A 25,907-nucleotide genomic window follows, 5' to 3' on the forward strand; every position below is an offset into this window, starting at 1 on the left:
TTTAACTTAGTATCCCTCATGTTAGTTTACCTAATAGTTAAGGGAAGCACGATTTGGTAATATATAACTTCTTCATAATATTACTATCTACGATATAATTCATTCCATAAATGAATTTGATAAATTATTGTGAATACACATACGGATCTTTGTTTTTTTTTTCTTCCTTTTTTATATAAATTAGTTTTCCGGAATCAACTGCGTTATCGATGTGATCCGTGTTCCATTTAATTTGGGCACAGTGCTGCTCCAGCTAACATGTGCGCTATCAGATAGATATGTGTCATCTAAATATTATTATTATAAACAGGATTTAACTAATTGGATAACATTTGGTGAGTATACAAGTTTTTTGTTTTGTTATCTACTGATCTTGTCTATGTCGACGTGTATATATATTGCACAAGTTATAACATTCATCTGAGATTACACATTATTTCTCTACACTAATTAACAATCGTGTTGAGACATGTATATCTATTTTTGTTTAACGTTTGTGAATACACAATTTAAAATCTAATAATACAGTATGTTACATGTCATGACTCGTGCATGGTTGAACATGCTTACAAACATATCTTGTACACATGCATGGTTGAACCCGTTAATAAATATGACCATATTTGGCTTGTGCACAATTAACAATTTTGCATAAAATGTTATGTACTTACTATAGAAGTATTGTTTCAAAACATCTAACATAGATTTAATTCTGATTCATTTGATTCTTTGTAATGAATCTATTTGTTTTTAGAATTATCTCACTATTATTTTTGTTATTAAAATTGTTTTTTTTCAATAACTTCTGAAATTTCTTTCTGAAAATTTTTAAAAATGTTTGTTTTTGTTGTCTTTTTTTCTGAGACATAATGTACTTTGTATATTGAGAAAGATATTATCGTTAATATGTAATTAATATCAAAGTATGCTGCGTCTTCAATTTTGTACCCTATTACTAAATTTTCAAGGCTTATAATGACTTTGTCAATACCAAGGGATTTCATTAATTTCATTACTATAATTAGAAAGTCATTATTAAATGAGCAATTGACAAAAAAGTGTTCATAGTCTTCTTTTTGTTTACAATGCTTACATAAGTTGTCCTCAGTAATTTTCCACTTTTTAAAAAGTTCGTTACATGGCAGTATGTAGTGAATAAGTTTCCATCTAAATATTTCCAATCTTTTATCAGTGAGATATTGAAAAATAAAAACAAAATTATATTTGAACTTATACTTTAAATTTTTCTCAATTAGTTTTTCCAACATAAGGAAAACATTGAATTTATCACAACTTTCTTTTAGTGTGAAGATTTTATAGAGTTCTTTTGTGCTCATTACGGGAGTTATAGTCTTGTGCATCATTTTTAAGTCATTTACGACTTTAACCTTAGTTTCAATAGAATCTTCTGTACGAAGAGTTGTTTTCCAAATAATTGGTATTGCTTTTTTTAACATGTATATTTGCTTTATCCAATTTTGTTTATATATGAGTTTAGATAAGATGATAGTTTCAGAGATTTTACCCTGTTCATCAATGATATCGTTTATATTGGTAATGTCACTTTTATCCAATCTTCAAGGTTTAAGCATTTTCTGTTAATCCTGATATCATCGTTTCCCCACAGAACTTGTTTTCGTATTTCAAGAAAATTTTTGGGATACTTTGTATAACCTCCTTTTACACTTATCCAATCTTACATCAAACATACAGGTCATTTTATAATGTTGTGTCTTGTAAAAGTTCGAATGTCATTTACATCCTACTACAATGTTCCATATGTGGCCTCCTCCAGAACTAGAAATTAAAGAAACAACAGACACAACTTCCTCCGCCTCATTTTTAAACTTATACCGCGAATTTGACATAAGCGGTCATCTCAGAACCAGAATCTATGACAAACGAGACGATTTTCATTTTGAAATTATCAATTTTCTCCACCTTAGTAGCAATATATCAACTTCATCCTGCATATGGGATATACATTTCCCAACTCATTCGGTATTCAAGAGCTTGCAGCTGCTACCCAGACTTTATAAAACGTCAACAGTATCTGAGCAGAAAGTTGATGAACCAGGGTTATGTCAAAGAGCGTCTCGTCATTTTTCTAAAAAAAAGTTCATCGGAAGATACCAAGACCTTTTTGATATATATTCCGTATAAACTTTACAAATAATACATAATGGTCTTGAAGTATAGATTCTAGGTACTGACGTTGTTTATCATATTAATTACGTGTTATAGTGTTCTTTTATTTGTCTTTTTATTTAACATAACAATATTTTTATTGCATATTTGCTATAACGACTTAATTAGTTTCATCTTTTAACTTAGTATCCCTCATGTTAGTTTACCTAATAGTTAAGGGAAGCACGATTTGGTAATATATAACTTCTTCATAATACTACTATCTATGATATAGTTCATTCCATAAATTAATTTGATAAATTATTGTGAATACACATACGGATCTTTGTTTTTTTTTCTTCCTTTTTTATATAAATTAGTTTTCCGGAATCAACTGCGTTATCGATGTGATCCGTGTTCCATTTAATTTGGGCACAGTGCTGCTCCAGCTAACATGTGCGCTATCAGATAGATATGTGTCATCTAAATATTATTATTATAAACAGGATTTAACTAATTGGATAACATTTGGTGAGTTAATTAGTTGTTTATAAAAGTCCGGTAAATATTGTAACTTATTTTTATTAATGTCGTTTATATTCTTTGTCTTCATTTTAAATACTAGAAGATTTTTTCCTAATTTGTTGAAATAAAATTTGGGTATAATTGTGCACAATTAACAATTTTGCATACAATGTTATGTACTTACTATAGAAGAATTGTTTCAAAACATCTAACATAGATTTAATTCTGATTCATTTGATTCTTTGCAGTGAATCTATTTGTTTTTAGAATTATCTCACTATATTTTTTGTTATTAAAATTGTTTATTTCAATAATTTCTGAAATTTCTTTCTAAAAATGTTTAAAAATGTTTGTTTTTGTTGCCTTTTTTTCTGAGACATAATGTATTTTGTATATTGAGAAAGATATTATCGTTAATATGTAAATAATATCAAAGAATGCTGCGTCTTCAACTTTGTACCCGATCACTAAATGTTCAAGGCTTATAATGTCTTTATCAATACCAAGGGATTTCATTAATTTCATTAATATAATTAGAAAGTCATTATTAAATGAGCAATTTGCAAAAAAGTGTTTATAGTCTTTTTTTTTTACAATGCTTACATAAGTTGTCCTCAGTAGTTTTCCACGTTTTTAAAAGTTCGTTACATGGGAGTATGAAGTGAATAAGTTTCCATCTAAATATTCCCAATCTTTTATCAGTGAGATATTGAAAAATAAAAACAAAATTATATTGGAACTTAGAATTTAAATTTGTCTCAAATAATTTTTCCCACATAAGAAAATTATTTAGTTTATCACAACTTTCTTTTAGTGTGACGATTTTATAGAGTTCTTTTGTGCTCATTACGAGAGTTATAGTCTTGTACATCATTTTAAGTCATTTACGACTTTAACCTTAGTTTTAATAGAATCTTCTGTACGAAGAGTTGTTTTCCAAATAATTGGTATTGCTTTTTTAAACATGTATATTTGCTTCTTCCAATTTTGTTTATATTAGAGTTTAGATAAGATGATAGTTTCAGAGATTTTACCCTGTTCATCAATGATATCGTTTATATTGGTAATGTCACTTTTTATCCAATTTTGAAGGTTTAAGCATTTTCTGTTAATCCTGATATCATCGTTTCCCCACAGAACTTGTTTTCGAATTTCAGGAAAATTTTTGGGATACTTTGTATTACCTCCTTCTACACTAATCCAATATTTAATTAGTTGTTTTTAAAAGTCTGGTAAATATTGTAACTTATTTGTATTAATGTCGTTTATATTCTTTGTATTCATTTTAAAATGCAAGAAGATTTTTTCCTTATTTGTTGAAATAGAATTTGGGAATAATTGTCCAATTATTATTTTTATCTTCACTTTATTTGAGAATCCAGCTGATATGCAGTGATTTAATGTACACATCAATGTCTGTCATCTTAAGGCCCCCTTCTAAAAAATGTGGATCTTTTTATTTTGTCTCTTTAACCTTTCCAAATAAAATTGTATATTAAAGTTTTAAAATCTTGCAACATTTCTTTAGGCATAATAGTGTTTGATGCAATATATGTTAGGTTTGGCAGAACAAGTGATTTGATGACAAATATTTTTCCTATTATAGTGACATTTCTTTTACTCAATTCATATACTATATTTTTACATTTTAAAAGTTGTTTTTCGAAGTTCAATTTTTGACATTCTTATTTATTGTAACCAAAGTAAATTCCAAGGCTTTTGATAGGTGAAGTACTACAATTTATATCATAACATTTTTCCCGACAATGTTTCAATTGGCCTAGCCATAAACCTTCAGTTTTGTTGCGTATATCAAACATATCCTTTTGATCATTCAAATTATAAACTAGTACGCATTTTACTTTTTTGATTACAGTCATGTCAATGAGGTAAATTGTATACTTTGAGACAAGTCACCTGACCAGTAAAGATCTGTCTAATTTATTTTAAGCTAAAACAATACGTAATGCTCTGCAATAAATGCGACTGAATAGAGTTGTACTGCAGCGATATATCTATAAATAAACAGATGGCTTAAGACGACAACATCTTTAAGTGTTTAAGATCACAGTAAAAGCTATGTAAGACTTAAACTCATTTGACAGGATATATGATATGGGCATCTAACCTATAAAATTAATATATAACTTATCTTTTTTATTTGTTTTGAATAGGACCTTCTTGTAAAACAAGAAAATATTATTAAAAATGATAAGCAGAACATGCAGAAGATATACTCGACGCAGGTGTCTACGTTTGTTGTGTTTACTATGTTTAATGTACGTTGCTTTTACATATGTGTCGGGGTATTTGGTGCAAAGAAATGTTTTGGAATTTTATTCTAAACCGGATGAATGTATGAGGTTAAAAAATTGTGAAAATGAAAAAGGGAGACCTATGGGTTTAAACAGTAAAGAAAATATATCTACAAATGGAAAATTACAATCATTTCAAAAACTGGAATATGTGGAGACCTCTGACTCAAGAGTTTATATGTTATCTGCTTATTTTATCAAGAAGATGGAAGAACAAAAGGATAATATCGTTACCGTCATTGGTTGGGAAGAAAAGAAAAATCACTTTAGTAAATTTAAATGTTGCTTTCGTCTGCAAAAAGGCAAACGTATGGTTATTAAGTCAAAAAAATGGTATATATATTCATATCCGAACAGTCTTCTTCGACGAGTACAATTTACTTGTCCAATATCAACTGAGTCAAAATCGATCGAAGGAGTATCAATTATAACTGATTTTAAAAGAACTTGTCATAAAGAGTCCAAATACTATATCCAGGTGCAAACGCCATTGCAAGGTGAATTAGCTGTATGTACTACTGTTCTGTATGGATCTTTATCTGCTGAACTGCTACTAGAATGGTTTGAAGTTCAACGGATAATTGGAGTTGAAAAGACAGTAACGTATACATTTGAACTAAATAAGGATGCAATGAAGATATGTGAATATTACGAGTCTATAGGATTTACAGTGTTGGTTCGTGTTGCTGATTTTCCTGCTAGAGGTAATGATGTTCCCTATAGTAATCAAAGTACAACAATACAGATTGTTATGGTTAATTAAGGCGAGAGTAGTTTAACGATCTTCAGTATGCTAAATTAGTGACGTGTAACATGATTAATAAATTTGAAAAATATTCGGTCGTCATCGGGGTTCACGATCTTTTGTTACTATAACAAGGTGTCATCTTTTCGTAACTTTCATATTAAGAATTACATGAAACTTAAATCGGTCGCTTTTGCTTTTCTGTCAACAAAAAAGTCAATTCATATCGGAATATTCAAAAACAAATATTTTGCATGAAGAGTGTGTACATGTGAAGATCGGGAAAACATATTACAGCCCTTGGATAGTGTAAACTTCCCGAAAAAAAAAAAACATGTATGGTGTAATGGTGTATGGCATATGGTGCAATGGTAGAAGGTGTATGGTGCTATGGTGTATGGTGTAAGGGGATTGGTGTAATGGTGTAACGTGCGATCGGGAATGGTGTGAATGAATGATGTACGACATTTAAAACTATGCAAAATATTGATAAGAACTGATTTTTAATTTAATACATTAATTTACAATATTGTGATCACAATTCGTTTTTCAAAATAAATAAATAATTTTGTAGTCGCACGCTTTCTTTGAAATTAAATTGCATTATGGTGTAATGTGTAAGGTGTATGGTGCAAAGGTGTAACGTGTATGGTGTAATGGTACAGGGTGTATGGTGTAATGGTATATGGTGAATGGTGTAATGGTGTATGGTGTTAGAGGGAAGTTTACACCATCCAAGGACTGTATCATATAGTTATGAGCTACATGTAACATGTTATTGAGATATAAATCAGTTCAATAATTGTCATAGTGAGTTTTGACTGGCTTTGTAGTTTTGCTACTATAAATAGACTTACCAGCTTGAGAACCGAAGATGGAATTTAAAGAGAATGGGAAGTCTTCCAGAGGTTACGAAAGTTTGGTTGTTTGCAATAATGGCTTTGTGCTTTGGTTAACGACGAAAGTCACAATATACAACAAAACTAATTATGAGCATCCCTTATATCATCCAGACTTTTAATTGCTGGTGTCTCAGAACTCCCCACCTCGTTACCATGATAACGGGCGACATTCAAAGATGGCGTGTGAACCTTCAACTTCAAGAGCCCGGCACACCCCAAAGAACTATACCAATGAATGAAATAAAGTTGTATCTGGTTGAAAAAGATGTTATCTTTCCTGTAACAGCTGTTTCTTGCTTTAAATTTGCCCTTTTATAATAAAAGATAACAGAAGTGACATACAATCAAACCATGCCCACACCAAAAGACAACTTTCTTGTCAATTAAGAAAATGTTGTATTCATTTTAAAAACAAGAAACAGCAATCTTGGTATTCATGAGCTTTCCGAGAATAAATATGCCAAGTTTTAAAGAGATCAATAAATATTAACGGGGTGCGCCAATTTGATCTTTATAAATGAATAATACTCAAGTCCTTTCGCGGCGACATTTAAACACTGAAATAATTCAGATCGAATATTCCCCTTTATGGTATCAAAATGCCTGGACAGAAATAAACGGCATTGTGATAGTTTTTGACTAGAAATGGACACATTAAAAATGTAAAACAATGTTATTTTTTCATTTTTATACTTGAAGGTGTTCACGAATCTTGAAAAAAAAATCACGGTGCATACGAATGTCATGAGGGAAAAAAGGGGGGATACTCTAACGTTATACTATATAAGATATTGTAAGAGCTTTCGTAACCCCTTATTCATTTCTAACTACACATATGTGACGATTGTAAATCAAATTAACTTTGTTACTTTCTTAACTTCGATCCTCATATGGTTTTTACGACTTTAAGATATGACCAAGGATTAGTAAGATAACGAGATAACGAACGAAAAAAGTCTTTCTAAAACAAATTGATTCTCCTGATAAGAAAAAAAAACACATTTAACAAGCACTAGTACATCGAAGTATGAAACCCCTTCCGTCAAACTCATGTTTCATGAGAAATATTAATTTGCTCAGCCCTGCATGATAAAGTTTTTTTTTCAATGTTTTTTTTTAAACAGTTATAAATAGATAGTATTGAAAACCGTCACATGATATGTGTAAATAGATCTTTTTTGAAACAATATCGGTTAAAGTTGGATTAACTAGAGCTATGTTCATTTGTTAAACATGCATCATTCATTCATTGCAGTCTCTTGAATAGTAAATTAATAAATTCAAAAACAGGTCCATGCATTGGTCCAGAATTTAAACCAGAACAAAATATAGTACTAGGTCATGTACATGATGTAGGTAAATACAGTATGAACTTATTTTCTATTGTTATAGAAAAACAATAAAATAAGAGATTTTCTTTAAGAGATGAAACTATTTGTTTATTCAATAAAGTTGTATGCATGTGAAAGCCATTGCTTCTTCAAGAGTTCATTATAAGTATTATGTGACTATTAAAAACATAATGTCTATTTCATTTCAAATAGTTTTCTAAAACTTAATACCAAAAGCATTGTATATGTCACATTAAACTGAAAATCCTTTTCATAATGCGTACAATACTTTCTTGTGTTTTTCCATGATCCATAATAAATGTAGAAATATATCATACTACTGATTCTCATATGTTAATGTAATACTGGAAAATTCTTTATTCCTAAACTTGTCTTTTATTTCACTTGTAACATGCAAAGAATATTCCTATATACATGTAAAATATTGTGAATGACAATATATATACCAGTAAGTACATGCAGTTACCAGTCTGCCAAATATGATGTTTGAATTATAATTCTCACTCAGTTCACAGTTTTAAGTATATATCCAAAATTATCTCAATAACTGGCATATGATGAATAATGATATGAACATTTTCTTTTGTGTGTTGATCTTACAAGCAAGAAGTGCACAGTCATTTCCTCTGGTGTAAGACTTTTATTTCTTTGTCTTCAATGATCCAGAGTCAGTTTTAACAGTAATGTAATCCTTCCTTTTGTTGTCATACTGAAAATTGGTACATTCCAAAAGTCACATATCACATGTGACATGGCATGGAGTTATTTCATATTCAGCACTGTTATAGTTTTGTTATATGTCCTCAAGCTTTTATCTTTAAAACATTCATTTCACTTTCTTTTCATGCATGGATCTAAAACTATCCCCATATACGGTTATAAATTGTCTGACAATTTCCTTGTGTGTGTTGATCTTCAAAAGAAACAAGTGGCTACGATATATGCTTTTTTGTGCTTCTTTGTTAAATATTTGTTTGTTTTTGTTGTGATTAAGATTGTGACACGGTGTTGACTGCTGTACCTCTATTTTGACATTTTTACCTTTTATGTCTGTTTGTTTTATTCACGCATCGTTATCAATATAATGGAATTTGATGCGACTGTCATACAAGTGAGAGGTTTAGCGCTATGAAACCAGGTTCGATCCACTATTTTCTACATAAGAAAATGCCTGTACTAAGTCAGGAATATGACAGTTGTTGCCCATTCGTTTGATGTGTTTGTGTAAATGCTTTTTTGTTCCGACGTTGAAAAGTTTCTGGCGGAAAAAAACTAACTAGCCGAAAAGTTCCGGAGGAACTTATTAACTAGTTACTTTGTTCTTCCTCTTGTTTAAAAGTTCCACCGGAACAAAGTGACTAGTTGAAAAGTTCCAACGGAACATATCAACTAGTTAGAAAGTTCCTTTTTGCCAAATTAGTCAAAACCGGAACTAACAAACTAGCCCAAAAGTTCCAACGGAACTTATCAACCAGGCAGAAAGTTGCATTTGGAGAATTGATGCAAAGTTAAAACGCAACATATTATATTTGAACCTTTCAAAGGGAAACCAAGATACTGATTACAAAAGTCAAAAGGAACATATCAACTAGCCACAAAGTTCCTCTTTGGCAAATAAGTCAAAACCGGAACTAACATACTAGCCCAAAAGTTCCAAAGGAACTTATCAACCAGTCACAAAGTTCCATTTGGAGAATTGATGCAAAGAACCACATGAGGAGGGGGTGTTCTTCCCTCTCTTGAGGGTACTATGAATACTAAATTTGCATGATAATACAACTTATTCCGTTTTATGTGAGCTATGAAATACAACTTAAATTTTGCATATTTGTCCCCAAAGAAACCCCTTTCAGTGCGTTGGGTATTCTTGTAAATTAATGATTTGCTCTTATAATTCTGATACTCATTCTTCCCCCTCTTTCTACAAAAAGGACGAAATATGGTATATTCGAAACGATGTAACTAGTTGTTCTGTTCCGCCAGAACTATTCAACTAGCTACATTGTTCCGGGACTTTTCAGCTAGCTACTTTTTTCCGGAACTTTTCGACTGCACTCGGAATAAAACAACTATTTGGAAAGTTCCATCGGAACATAGTGGCTGTTACATATGTGCTTTTGATTATGCCATTTGATAAGGGACTTTCCGTTTTGAATTTTCCTCGGAGTTCAGTATTTTTGTGATTTAACTTTTTACCCTTTTTCTCTGATTACTTTTTCCTATTTCAGTTAGTAAAAACTTGTATAAACCATTGCCTCTAAGTCATCTTAATACATATACTGTAAAAAATCATGTAATCATTTAGTGGCATTTTAAAGTTATTGGTATTCATGTTATGATACAAATAGAAAACTTCAGTCAAAATTGTGTGTTCCTAAATTATTATTGAATTAAAAGTAAACTTGACAAAAAGTTCTACATTGATTTAAAATGAACTTTTAATTGATGAATTTTCTGTAAAAGTACAATAAAGTTTGTAAGTACAACTTACTTCAACTGATATTTACCCATCACAATGCTTTACCAATTTGTTATTAATTAATATGACTTAATCAATATTGAGTGGGTGTGACTCAATACAACAGACAACTTATATATACACCTAACCTGAGGGTCTGGATGGTGTTTACAGAATAGATAATAATCCTTATGGGCAAAAAATGCAGAATAAAGGGCTAACAAATAAAAGAATAAAAAATGACTAATAATAAAAGGAGAATAATGGGGTGTTAAAATACAAAGAATAAAGAATAATGAGCAAAATAGATAAAGAATATAGGAAATGGTATAAAAAAGAATAAAGAACTGAAGGACCCCCAGCAGGACTCATACATTATAATAATAATACTTACATTGTGAAGACCTCGTATTTGATATTATAGAAACTATACTCTTTAGGCGTTGTTAACATGTTAACTTATATGTGCCAGGTGTAAATCAAATCTGAAAAATAAGTTACAATAATTACTGAAAGGTTTCAAACTAAATTTTATACACTCCAGATTGTAAATAAACATAATTAAGATTTATGTGAATTGTTTTAAAACATGCTTGTCAAAATTCGAAAAGATCTACACAAAGAAACATGGACTTCAGATACACATTTTTATAATGAATCAATATTACAAACAAACATTTTATATAATCTAATGACTATAAACATAAGAAATATGAACAAATTAATAAAGACAAAAATTTAAATGTACTCTAAAAGGGATGATTTAAAATGATATGATGATGACTATCAGATTTAAAACCATAAATGAAAAGTTGTTTATGAATTATGGCCATGATAATAAATAATAGTTCTCACATATCATAACATCTCATGTGCCTGCCTAAGCAATTTTATTAAATGTAGGCAAGCCATAGCCATTAGTATGATGCATCCAAAGAGTCATGTATGCATATATTTTTAATAATTTTTTGGGGGTTTTTGTAATATATTATAATTGGAATAAACACCTAAATAAGAAATGATTTTGCATGTGCTATCAGGGCAATCTGAAGATTCATGTTCAAATTTACCTAATAGATCTTTACAAAAATGTTTAGGTGTTTGCCTCCAACATAAATTCGAATTATATGACATGCATACGAGACAAATTAAGGGGAAAGGGGGAATTAAGGGGAAAACTGGCGGGCATGGTGTTCGGATTTTTTTTACAAATCCCACTCCTTACATTGCATTGTTGTTGACCATTAAGAGCCCATATCTAAAATATTAGACCCGCATCTGTGCATGGCAGGTCAGTCTGCAAAATGTCGACATAAAGTAATTTAGTTAATGGTCAATGAAGATATGATTGTTTATAAGCGAGTAAAATAGTGTTAACGGGCATAAATCATTCATAGGAAGTTTGTCTATACAGTATTCAGACTGCCCTCGTCATGTTGACAGCGAAACGTGTAACGAATAACCACATTTTTAAGTAAACATTGCGGCTTTCTCTACAGACTACATTCATACTTAATCGTGAATGAAATGAATATCGACGATCCTCGGCAGTAGAAGTTTTTTAAAACAAACTTACCTCAAAATATAAGCAACACACTTCTATATTACCGTGTTTTTATTGGACTGATGACACTGACTTCTATGATAACTTGGTCCACAATCAGCTGTTCCTGACAAGCTCAGAATTGACGTTGACGAAACGTTCTAGCCAATCACGTGTCGAATAGTTAAGAAAATGACGTCAGATTTAGATTGCGATGCAAACACCGAAAATCATTGCCATTTTTTTTAAAAACTGCATTAACCTGCCTGCGTTAGAAGTTCATGGCGTATAAATATTAAAAAGAATACCGCACAACCCTTTTTTTTTGACCTTTGAAAAATAGTAGTGCATGTGAAATTTCCATCCCAGGGTATGATGTTTGTCGAAACGTCGTAGTTGAGGTGGGACCGTTGTCGTTGTAAAAGGAGTTCATTATATGAAATTGCATTGACTATATTCAATAACATTTTTAAGTGATTAAGGATTTATCCATGACAAATATATCATATAGATTAGTTGAAATTCATTTAAAACATTAATTCTAGTATATATGTAGACCAAGTATGTCCTTTTGGAGAAAGAGCTTACTAAAGGATATGACGTATATATATATATATATATATAAACAACCACACATTTTAACATCAAAAGGAATGAAATAAGCGGTCCGTCTCTTTTTCATCTTTCAGTGACGTTGAAGATTTGAATTGTTTTGTTAGGTTTTCTGATAAGCTGCATTGATAATAAGCTCTTCTGGAGCATCTGAGATTTTCCCGAATTTTTGGAAAGGTTCCTGGTGCTTAGCATTTAGTATTTTGTTAAATATTGTTTATTCCTTTGTCGTTTTTCGTATTTTTCAATGATATCGTCAGCTTTCTTCGACTTCTTATTTTTTATTGTCCCTTTGGTGTATTCAATATCTTTTTTTATATCAAAGATACATGTATTTATAAATCTGTGACTTTCCAAACTTTGGGTTTTAACATTCCTTATAATAGTGAATTCAGAGAAGCGTTTCGGAGGCTCATGACTCAAATGTTTAAATTGGTCAATGGTATTCGTATCTAAATTGTGCTTATGAACCATATCTTGTGATAAAGAATCCTAACTTATATGCTACTATATTTGCATATGAATTTCAAAGCATGGTTCGATGATAGTTCCATTAAATGGTGTCATTTTAATGTAGCTCGTGTTGCTAAATTTTTGTTTTTGTTCACTGTTGATTTTTTAACTGTCCTTGTTCTTTTGGGAATGGTGTTGTACTAGTAAGGCATTGAAGAGTTATTTTGAGTTCAATGCGTTCACAAAAATTGATGATTTCAAGCTTTTTTTTTCTTCTTCTTCTTCAGAAAAGCATGTTAGATTTTTATCTAGAGGCGATCAAAATGATAAAGTGTGGACTGACCAGCAAGTTTTTGCTCTTGATTGTCATACCCGTATGCATGGTTATAAGTATGTAATTGGAATAGATAGAGACGAATTCGTTTTACCAAATATACGAAAATATGGATTATCTTTAAGAAGAGTTCTTGTAAGTTTATCACTCAATACCTTTATCAATTATACTTTTGTTCATTTAAGATTACATTAAGAAACATGATAATAGATATAAGAAGATGTGGTATGAGTGCCAATGAGACAACTCTCCATCCAAGTCACAATTTGTAAATGTAAACCATTATAGGTCAAAGTAAGGCCTTCAACACGGAGCCTAGGCTCACATCGAACAGCAAGCTATGAATGGGCCACAAAAATGACTAGTGTAAAAACCATTCAAACAGGAAAACCAACGGCCTTATCTATATAAAAAAACGAGAAACGAGAAACACTTATGTACCACACCAACAAAGGACAACCACTGAACATCAGGTTCCTGACTAAGGACAGGTGCAAACAAATGCAGCGGGTTTAAACGTTTTAAAGGGCGATAGCCTTCACCCTATCTAAAACAAAAGTGTAACATCACAACATAGAAAGACACACTATAAAATATAAATTGAAATGGCTTAACTCAATCAAAAAACATATTAACAAAAACAAGTAATAGTTCCTTTTAACTGTTATGTTTCTGAACAGTTCATATTCCAACACAGAATAAAAGAGCCCGATACACTACAAGTCAACAGATTCTAAAATGACCAATTTTTGTCTAAATATTTTTGAAATGTGTTTTAACATTTTGAAAAGTTTCAAGTCCCCTTATTTTTCTAAGTACTGTCTTAATTTTGTTAAATTTGTTTTAACATTCTGAAAATTATTAATTTTCCCTAATGTTTTTAAACTGTCTAAAATTTTCTTAAATTATTCTTATTCTAATTTTGTGTTCTAAAAGTCTGAAGACTGTTTGTTTTTGTCTCAGTATATTCTTAACCTTCTTAACACCCTGCTATTGTGTGGTAAATTCACTAAAAAAGTCATTAGGTTTGTAAATGAATAATTTTTGTATGAATCTTATTTTAACATTCCGAAAAGAATGATTAATGTATGACTTTGTCACAACATATTTGTAGCATTCTGAATTATTCTTAACAAATTCTTAACGTTAAAACATATATAGTCTCAACAGATTCTTAACATTTTGGAATATGTATTTAGATGAGAGGTACGTAAATCAGCGCCTCTAACGGAAAACTGGAAAAATTACGTTCGTTGTTATGAGAGTTATTTCCCTTACACCAGAAAGAATATTTTCAAGATGTCGGGAGATTCCGCATCGTCGGAAAAATGGACAATTACGGTGGAACTGTACTCAATGCACTTCATCAACATTTATCACAAAGTGCAGTTATAGGACATAAAATTTCTTGTCTGAGTGAAACAGATCTTCCCTCCCAAGAAAATGAAAATAATATATCATGGCGTGATGGTCGGAGAGTGGTTAAGTTAGATTTACTGGCTGACCAACTAATATCCACCCCCACAAGTCTATAAGAGAAAACTTACACGGTCTCGGAAGTATCTTATATATACCTTGTTGCAACTGTCCCTACACTAACTTATAAACATTGTAAAACGGCACAGATTAGACTTTAAAAAAGGGAATTCAATGTTGATACGGACCGTGAACACAAAATGAATAAAAAAAATATAAACACACGCATGTACACACATACAAACGTAATAGAATAAATTAAAGCTTATACTATAAGGTTTATAAACTTTTTAAAGACATTTCTGTCTACTATTGTCTATCCTGTTACTGTAACCATAGCAACCATAGTAACAGAATAGACATAACAGGATGGACACATTTCTTCATTTTTGAATGATGTTGTGAAATAACTACTCCCTTTGATGAAGTGATAATGTTTTGCTGTTGTGATTTTGGTTTCCAACACGTTATTGCACTTTTTACAAGTATAACATGTATAATATTGGTGTAATATATAAATATGTTGGTAACAGCATAGACATGACAAAAGGGTACCCACTATTTTTTTTCACTAAATGTCTTGAAATTTCTTTTCCCTACACTGTTATACAAGAAACGTGCTGTGTTTAATGTTTAGGTTACTTTGCGCTTTTGAAATCAACACTGACTACTTCAATATTCAACGGGAGAACAATTTAACGGTTGATTTAGGTAGCGGTAACAGGATGGACATGATGGACATGAACTTCATGTACGCTGATTGAATTTAGTTTGTACAAAAAATGTTACATATAATAATACAGAAGCTGCGATTTTTCGTTAGAGTTATTATTAACATTCTAAAAAAGACCCATTTGCAGATAGCAAGGCAATCAGAAAATAAAAAAACAAAAATCATTTGGAATGTGTTACCCTGACACTGTATGCACATAAATTACGCAGAAATCGGACTTAAATATAGTTTAATCTTATCAAAATAGACCTAAATAGTGTTTATTATCAATTTTCTGACTCATAAATTCTACAAACTTTCATTTACAACTTAAACACTTACAACTGCATTTTCAATTAGAAATAAAAAATTTAGCAAATGTGTACTGAAAAACACTTTTTGAAAATGACCCATATACAGTTGCATAAGTAGAAATAAATTCGTCTCGCAAAACAACTGACAACACTATTCAATTTTTATGTTATGCTTATTACTGATATTTTTGATATTCATGCTAGTTTACTTTTATAAATTTTGACTTGGATGGAGAGTTGTCTCATTAGCACTCATACCACAACTTCTTATATCTATGGATTATGACATTTTAAGTATGATTTGAAGTTCATAATTATCAAAACCGTTGTTGACAGTGCTTTCTTTCACGTCCGCAATGCGGTCTAAAAATAGAAATAGAAAGTACGCAGAGTAAAATTGCATTTACATTGCAAATATTTAAACAAAAGTATTATTTTTTTTTTGTGAATGTGGCATGAATTTTTAAAGTAATGTTGGAAATTACTGCATTAGTGTCAGAGAGGGAAGAAGAAAAGAAACTTGAATGGAAATCGTAAAAGGGGAGAGGGGAGGGGGCCTTGTAAACGGACGAACGGGAAGTAAAATGGCAATTTCAAGATGAAAGAAATATATATAAAACATAGCTTACATGTTGAATGATAAGATTCAAGCACGAAAACATGCGAAATAAAAATTTCAAAACCGTTGCACGAAAATTACCATTTATCATCGCTTTTTAATATTAAAAATGAACACCAAAGTTCATATATTATACTGAAACTTCAAAAAAGAATTGCTAGCATTTATTTTTGCATTTTTTTAAGAATGGAAAAAATCAAGTGACTATTTATTTCTGAAATAAAATTTATGTAACAAATTTTTCAATAAACAGACCATGAATATATTTAAAAGTATCCAAGCAATTTCACAAGCGATGATCATGCTTTTCGTATTCTGAATTATGACATTCCAAGTATGATTTGAAGTTCATAATTATCAAAACCGTTGTTGACAGTGCTTTCTTTCACGTCCGCAATGCGGTCTAAAAATAGAAATAGAAAGTACGCAGAGTAAAATTGCGTTTACATTGCAAATATTTAAACAAAAGTATAATTTTATTTGTGAATGTGGCATTAATTTTTTAATGTAATGTTGGAAATAACTGCATTAGTGTCAGAGAGGGAAGAAGAAAAGAAACTTGAATGGAAATCGTAAAAGGGGAGAGGGGCCCTTGTAAACGGACGAACGGGAAGTAAAATGGCAATTTCACGATGAAAGAAATATATATATAAAACATAGCTTACATGTTGGACGATAAGCTTCAAGCACGAAAACATGCGAAGTAAAAATTTCAAAACCGTTGCACGAAAATTACCATTTACCATCGCTTTGTAATATTAAAAATGAACACCAAAGTTCATGTATTATACTGAAACTTCAAAAAAGAATTGCTAGCATTTATTTTTGCATTTTTTAAGAATGGAAAAAATCAAGTGACTATTTATTTCTGAAATAAAATGTATGTAACAAATTTTTCAATAAACAGACCATGAATATATTTAAAAGTATCCAAGCAATTTCACAAGCTTTTCGTATTCTGAATGGACGGGAAGAATTTAACAAATGTCGGCACATACGATTTATGTAAATCAACTATCCTACATTTATGCAAAAATATATGTTTAACCTATTTAGATACAGGAATGGGTCCACGTCAGACAGTTTAATTACTTGCTGACATGAAAATTCTATCAATTGAAGTAAAGAATTTCAAAGAACGAGAAAGTGAAATCGGAAAAACAATAGAAAGGTATTCAAAACTTTTATAAAATCTGTAGGATTTAGAGCTTGACAATTTGTATACACACCCTTCCAGTTTTAAAGATGTCCTGTAATCATTTTGTCGTCATATTGTTGTTCATTGACGTACATATCACACTGATTGAAAAAATAAGTTCTAAATGCAAAGGATTTTATTTAACCAATAGAAAACACTAATTGGTCAGTACATGTACTATTTTTTATAGACAAGATAATGATGCTCTTTAGGACAATAATTCAGAAGAATAAATTATCATCAAAGAGACACCTTTATTCAGCGGTCGTTGATTCGTACTGATTGTTTCTTGTGATAATATTTTAAGTTGGTAGACAATTTTTCTGCTGATGGAGACTTGACGTCACGAAGTCCATTTGGCGACGTCCTGCTATTTCAACTTTTTTTACACCTGCAACACGTTTTCGACGGCTGATATATAAAAAAAGGTTGATATATACAAAAAAGGAGTTCGGTATCTCCATAAATATTATACACCAAAAGAAAGGAAATTTCCATCCGAACAACATTTATTTCGATAGAAAAATCGTAGGATTAGTTTTCACGGCAGAATAAATCAACCATTAAATTTCAAATTTTTAAGGTATATTTGACGTTATGTCAATGTATGTGATAGTGGTTTCCTTACATTTTCAGACGGCTGTTACTCTGAAAGTAGATCGGTTACCTTCTTAATTTTTTTGATTTTTCAATGTATTTTTCAAAGTTCTAAGTGTATACAATTTCTTTTCAAAAATCGCTGCACAAGCCATTTATGTACCGGTTACCATTACTGATTTTTTTAGGAATTAATAATTCTACGTTTTTACAACAACTCGTCTTGGAAAGATGGGGTAATGATTTTCTTGCGACTAAGAATATGTTTAAAAAAATTCTTTGAACAAATAATATTTTCATTTGTAATCAAACAGTCATTGAAAAAAAAACATTACTCATAAATTGATTCAAACTATCTGATTTAAAAAAAATACAATATAGATGAATATGCGTAAACATTTGCACTACATGTTTTTACTGAAATTGTACAATTTGGTTCACAAATTGAAATTTTTGTGAACGGAGTAAATCTTACCTATATACCGGAACGATATCCAATTATGTAAACCTATCATGTAAGTATATAGTAGTGCATATAAAAAGGGTTTTATGGTAAATATATCATAAAAATAAGAAGATGTGGTATGTTTGCCAATGAGACAACTATCCACAAGAGACCAAATCACACAGAAATAAGCAACTATAGGTCACTGTACGGCCTTCAACAATGTGCAAAGCCCATACCGCGTAATCGGCTATGAAAGGCCCCGAAATGATAAATGTAAAACAATTCAAACGAGGAAACTAACTGGCTAAATTATGTACAAAATAATAAAAGAAAAACAAATATGTTACACAGTAACAAACGACAACCACTGAATTACAGGCTCCTGACTTGGGACAGGCACATACAGAATGTGGCGGAGTTAAACTAGTTTGAAGGCGCAAACCCTCCCCTGACCTGGAATAGTAGTGTAACAGTACAACATAAGAAAAAACTATAAACATCAGTTAAAAAATGTACATTTTAAAATTGCATTCAATAAAATCACATAATTCAAAAGACTTGATGATATTAGTTATTTTTTTAAATAATTGTTATAATTCTGGTACCTATTATAGAACACAAATAGTTTTTTTTATGTAAGATGACCAAAATTGTAGTGTAATTCCCCAAAAAAATACCATTCACCCCTCCCCCTCCTACCGAAGATGAATGGTCGTTAAAACTCAGTAGTATTCCTTTGTATAAAACTGATAATAGTATCATCCTACGATAATAGTTTTCCATTCGTTTGATGTGTTTGAGTTTTTCATTTTTCCGTTTGTTAAGGGATTTTCCATTTTGAAGTTTCCTTGGAGTTAGGTATTTTTGTTATTTTACTTTTTGCCAGTTATGTTAAAATACATTTAGAATGTTAAGAATCTATTGAAAAACAGATAGAGTTTTTAGAATTTGTTTATAAAAATAAGGAATGTTAAGAATTTGTTTAGACAAGGTCATACATTTTTTCTAATTTTCCGAATGTTAAGAAGACAAATTTCAGACAAATCAGACAAAAAGTGGTCGCTACCAAATCTAATGATTTTGTAATGACAGAAGCAGTAGGAACACAGAACTTCCAGAATATTGTAAAAGTTTAAGTTACGCATCGTAGATTATGATCATTCTGGAATTATTATGCAAGTCAAATAGAAATTTCTAATCATTCCATCAGTATCTTCGATTGTTCCAGTGAATTCTAAACTACACAATAACATTATTTTGTAAACAACTATAAACAGGTCACAACCCAATTATGTAAAAATCTTATAAGGCCACACAAAACAATTTAGGCCAAGATAAATAATCATAATAATTAAAATCTCATAACAACGTTTTTGCACTTGTATAGTACACTTAAGAACTATGCGTATCATCCGTTCAATTTTGTTAAACTCGAATATGTTCGTATGTAAATGAGTTTGACTATACAGTTAAACAACCCGTATTTCGATTAGTGGTATATATTACGTCGTAGACGCAGTCATGGTCATCGTCATTATACATCACCTACTTTGCATGATGTTCTTATTAATGACTTGCTGCCATTTATACAAAAGCCACTAGGTATTCATGACATTCGCACGAAATTGTATTCATTACCCCTTTCACAACTTCATTCTCTGTTCAATTTATGTTTGGAAACCACTGTTACAAACCCTCATTCAAACCAATACAAACTTACAGCTATCATTTCGGATATTGCAAGTCACAGACTTTTCAAACCTGTTCGCATTGGAAAAGATAAAAAAGAGAAAAGCTATTTTCTTAAACTTTCCTTTGCCAACAAAGGTCTCGATGGCGTCAACTTAGGCAATATCCTTCATCATAAATTAGTTCAGTCGAAAATACCTCCTTATTTTAAAGATCAGTCTGTACCAATAATTTCTTATACCTATACCAAACCAATTGCAACTAAAATTTTCGATTACAAACACGTTTTGCAGGATCTCAACATTGACGACTTCAAGTCTAAACCTCCTGATTGCACCTGTGCTAGTTCCCAATTCACATATAATCCGGCTGGCCACGTTATTACCGGAGACCTCAACATTGTCAATAACACTTCCCTACGAAATTTGTTATCCAAAGGTCCGAAATATCGTGAGCCTAAATCCATCAATTGGAAATACAACTTCAAAATACTGATGGATTTAGTTGAGAATTATGCCAGGAAATGGGCTAAACGCGAGAAAGAAGACTTAGATACTCTTTCCGAATGGATTAAGGCTGTGAGGTCGTTGATACAAATCCGAATTAAGAAACTAAATGGGCATATCAATACCCACGCTACATCAATTTTTAAAGACCCAAATCTTGCAAAACACTTGACCTACCTCCATGACAAATATGTTGTTGTCCCCGCAGATAAAGCCCCAAACAACATCGTGTTTGTGTGTAAATATCTTTACATAAACTGCTTGATAAATGAATTAGGTATTGACAATTCACTTGGAAACTCAACATATACCCTCACGACACTTACCAAAGAGGAAATCCTAGATAATCATAGGTCTGTTCTACGTTCCTTTGGAATTTCAACCAAAGATGAAGAACTGGATCTTCCATCATTTTATTGGATACCTAAACTACATAAGTGTCCTTACAAACAACGGTATATTGCTGGGTCTTCCAAGTGCTCCACGAATGCTCTTTCTAAATTATTAACATCTATTTTATCAGCAATCAAAGCCGGGCTCTAAAGTTATTGTGAAACTGCCTATTCTAGAGGTGGCGTGAATCAGATGTGGATACTAAAAAATTCCAAAAATCTTTAAGAGTACATACAATCTAAGACTCTCTTATCTTGCAATAGAATTAAAACATTTGACTTTTCTACATTTTACACAAGTATTCCCCATTCCAAACTAAAAGACAAATTGAAAGAGTTGGTATTACTTTGTTTCATTAAAAAGAATGGCGAACGTAGATACAAGTATCTTGTTTTGGGGAGTGATAAATCCTACTTTGTAAAGAATCACTCGGATTCAAACAAAAAATTCTCTGAAACTGACATTATCAAGATGCTTGATTTCTTGATTGACAACATATTTGTTACGTTTGTAGGACGTGTTTTTCAACAGACTGTCGGAATTCCAATGGGAACCAATTGTGCCCCTCTTCTTGCCGACTTGTTTCTTTATTATTATGAGGCTGACTTCATACAGGAACTTCTTAGGAAGAAAGATAAGAAGTAAGCAATATCCTTTAACTCTACGTTCCGCTATATAGATGATGTTCTCTCACTAAATAATACAAAATTTTGTGACTATGTTGAACGAATCTATCCCATCGAACTAGAGATAAAGGATACTGTGGATTCATTTATTTTCGTGGGTATCAATTTTCGTGGTTTGAGGAAATATAGTACTTTCGTTGACATTTGATTTCGTGGTTTTGCCAAAGTCTGCATACACGCTTTTAGAAGTTTATACTTCGTCGAACCTTGAAATTCGTGGTTTACCTATACCCACGAAATCAACGAAAATTGGTACCCCACGAATAATAATGAATCCACAGTACTACAGATACAGTTAAGTCTGCCTCATATCTTGACTTACATCTAGAAATTGACAATGAGGGTCGGTTGAAAACAAAACTTTACGACAAAAGAGATGATTTCAGCTTCTCAATTGTGAACTTTCCATTTCTATGTAGCACCATTCCAGCAGCGCCTGCATATGGAGTATATATCTCCCAATTGATACGATATTCCCGGGCTTGTGTTTCCTAACATGATTTCTTTGATAGAGCATTGCTGCTCACAAGGAAGCTATTAAACCAAGAGTTCCAAATGGTGAAGTTGAAATCATCCCTTCGTAAATTTTACGGACGCCATCACGAGTTGGTTGACCGTAATGGAATAACCGTTTCACAGATGATATCGGATATGTTCCTTATGTCGTAATTACAATACCCTTCCCTTTTCACGAATGTGACTTACCGAATTAGACTATTTACCGGATTTGTAATAACATAAGCAACACGACGGGTGCCACATGTGGAGCAGGATCTGCTTACCCTTCCTGAGCACCTGAGATCACCCCCAGTTTTTGGTGGGGTTCGTGTTGCTTAGTCTTTAGTGTTCTTTGTTGTGTCATCTGTACTATTATTTGTCTGTTTGTCTTTTTATTTTTGGCCATGGCGTTGTCAGTTTGTTTTCGATCTATGAGTTTGACTGTCCCTCTGGTATCTTTCGTCACTCTTTTTTTACAGTCCTTGCGAGATTCTTAATGAACGGAATTTTACAAAAACCTCTGTAATAAATCTTTAAAAATTCTCAAATGCAGTTCCTCATACGCATCATTCTATCATAATCTTTAAATTACAATTTATCAAAATCAAAATCAATAACTTTGACCTGCGATTCGGTTGCACATTTATACTGCACTCGTTCTATTTGAGCAGTCAAAATGCGTTGACTGTATATTTTTATGTCATATACAGTCACTGACCCGATATCACTTTTCCTCATGAATATCTAAATAGAAGAGCCGAACTATATTTAAATATTCATCACGACCGCTTCAACCTGTAGCGTGGAACAACTCAATCTTATTTCTTTTAGAATTGTTGGAAAAACACATTTCACTTGTTGATATGTTTTGTTTAAAACCTATAAATTATCATGTTTTATGCTTTTTGTTGATACTTTAGTCAATACTCAAACGAATTCTTTCATAATCGATTGGTTTCAACAGGTAATGTACATTTCATTGTGTTATATATTTCTCCGCCAGATGTGAGGCCTTTTTAAAGGGGGATTTTTCCCAATATTTGAATCAAATATATAACAATAACACAATAAACAACAATTGAAAATGTTTTTTTTTCTAGATTGCAGTATAAAGACAATAATAGTGTATTGACTTGACATATCAACGATAAAAAGATTCGGCCCGAAACGTGGAAAAAGCTCGGCAGAGCCTCGCATTTCCCCATTTCTAAGCCTCATTCTTATACCGTTGATATGTCAAGTGAGTACACTATTATTGTCTATAAACATGTAAGCCACATTCTGTATGTGCTTGGCCCAAATTAGGATTATGTTATACAGTAATTGTCTTCAGTTGCTGTCTGCAATAATTATTTGTCGTTTATTGTTTTAGAGTATAGATTGTATTGCACAGATTGATTTGATATAAAATTTAGATACGAAAGTAAACAGAAAAATAGACTGTGCTTAAGCAGTTTAATGTTGTTCGACACTGAACTTAACAATCCAAACCCTGTGGTTAATTTTAGGTATTCAAAATGATTTTGTGCTACACAATTAATTATTGAACAAATTTTACATATTAATTGAAATTGTTTTATCTAATCCATTGGCAAACATTTTTAACGTTATACAGGTCTCTCATTGCAATAACCAGAATACATTTATATTTCAGGACCAGATTTTCGATCATTCAACTGCAGGTGTTATAATGAAACCAAACATGCATGTGACAACATGGAAACCTTTTAACCAATCAAGCTCATTGTTTATAACGAAATACCTAAAGGCTACGAATCCCGTTTGGGACCGAGAAAAATATGCACATATGCCAAATCGTACACATATAGGATCACCTAGTCTCCATGATTTTAAACCAAATAAAGGATTCAAATGGTAAAATTGAAGATACATATAAATAAGAAATAAAAAATTACCACAAAAAAAAAACCGAAAAGTTGAAGTGCTTTGTCTTTCTAGGTTGTCTCTGCTGACGGGAGCTAAATAGTAATATTTTGAGATATTTTGATATTGTATAATTTGTAAAACGATAATTTACAATTAAAACTAATGTTTATAATCAAACCAGTACCATTGCACTGGTTACCGGGCAGATGGACCTCTCGTCGAGTACAATTCATCTGTTTAAGTGCAAACACAGTGGTATTCATATTGAGATGTGATATCTTGTTCTATCCACACAAGGTAACTGTCCTTTTAAGATAAGATACATATAAATATTCTTCTACCCCACGACTCCGTTGATAACGATATTTCTCCACTGTAGATACATGTATAGTCAAATTTTCAACTTTATAAATTGAGGTTTACCGACATTTTTTTATGTTTTGAAAATGTAACTATCGAGAAAAGACATGTATCGAAGACACGTAAAATAAATTTTTTTCTGTAAAGATTTGATGGCAAATATCACTTGGGGGGTTACAAATGCCCTTTTTTCTGTATTTATGTCATATTCTATCAGGTCTTTGGAATTTTAAAGTATCCTCATTTGATTTATTCCACCTCTAGCATATGTAGCTTTACAATAATTTCGCCCGGTTTTGATTGTTGATAAAGTTAATGATTTAGAAAGAGGATTTGTTGATCACTTGGAAGATCCAGCAATATAACGTTGTTAGTTAGGACACTTATGTAATTTTGGTATCCAATTCTGTGAAGAAAGATCAAGTTTTTCATCGTTTGTTGAAATTCCAAAGAAACGCAGAACAGACCTATGATTGACTAGGATTTCTTCCATGGAAAATGTCGTATGGGTATATGTTGAATTTTCTTACCTGTTTTGTCGATTGGCATTGTAATTTAAATTTGTATATTTAAAGGTATACACCATCAACAAGCGATATAACTCTCCACCATTACAGATCATGTCAGAAAATTTGGTGGAAACTAGTTAAATCTGATACTAATGTAGTGAACGACAAATACAGTATACAAAACGAGGACGATCTTGCGGTCAGCACATGCCAATATTTCCGTCAGTACCAACAGAAGGACATTGAAATAATTGGCCAACATATTGAACCAAGAGTATTGAAACTCAGACATATGCTTAACATTAAAAATTGAATATAACTAAGAAACTAGTTTGAATAATGAACAATGGTTTTAAGATTATTACTTTTGACAGTTTTTGTCGGTTCATAAAAATATAGTTTTTGGAACATTATTTATATTATATGAACATGCAAAAAGTAAAATCACAAAAATACCGAACTCCGAGGAAAACTCAAAAAGGAAAGTCCCCAATCAAACGGCAAAATAAAAAAAAAAAAACAAACACATCAAACGAATGGATAACAACCGTCATATTCCTGACTTGGTACAGGCATTTTCTTATGTAGAAAATGGTGGATTGAACCTGGCCTTACAGCTAGCCAAACCTCTCATTTGTATGGCAGTCGC

At 31.4% G+C, this 25,907-nt stretch overlaps 1 protein-coding gene across 4 annotated transcripts; it reads left to right on the forward strand.

Annotated features, from left to right (window-relative positions):
• Positions 1 to 204: 204 nt before the first annotated feature.
• On the forward strand, positions 205 to 25,666 carry LOC127702299 (uncharacterized). Of its 4 annotated transcripts, none has more exons than XM_052206438.1 (5): positions 205 to 335; positions 4,827 to 5,671; positions 13,320 to 13,501; positions 24,157 to 24,377; positions 25,325 to 25,666. In XM_052206438.1, exons 2-5 carry the CDS (start codon positions 4,861 to 4,863, stop codon positions 25,569 to 25,571), a joined length of 1,461 nt encoding a protein of 486 aa, XP_052062398.1. In that variant the 5' UTR covers positions 205 to 335; positions 4,827 to 4,860; the 3' UTR covers positions 25,572 to 25,666. The 4 variants fall into 4 exon arrangements, 2 of the variants coding, with proteins under 2 accessions (XP_052062398.1, XP_052062399.1); XM_052206439.1 differs by lacking the exon at positions 205 to 335 and adding an exon at positions 2,527 to 2,658; XR_007982359.1 differs by lacking the exon at positions 4,827 to 5,671.
• Positions 25,667 to 25,907: the final 241 nt, after the last annotated feature.

The sequence above is a fragment of the Mytilus californianus genome, unplaced genomic scaffold (assembly GCF_021869535.1).
Source record: "Mytilus californianus isolate M0D057914Y unplaced genomic scaffold, xbMytCali1.0.p SCAF_5, whole genome shotgun sequence".
Classification (NCBI taxonomy): domain Eukaryota; kingdom Metazoa; phylum Mollusca; class Bivalvia; order Mytilida; family Mytilidae; genus Mytilus; species Mytilus californianus.

Bases quoted from the DNA above. Each gene is read 5' to 3' on its own strand.
- LOC127702299 (XM_052206438.1), top strand. From the start codon at position 4,861: ATGATAAGCAGAACATGCAGAAGATATACTCGACGCAGGTGTCTACGT. The intron at 5,672-13,319 runs GTAATGATGTTC...CTTCTTCTTCAG, and splicing joins TGCTGATTTTCCTGCTAGAG to AAAAGCATGTTAGATTTTTA. The intron at 13,502-24,156 runs GTAAGTTTATCA...TTTATATTTCAG, and splicing joins TATCTTTAAGAAGAGTTCTT to GACCAGATTTTCGATCATTC.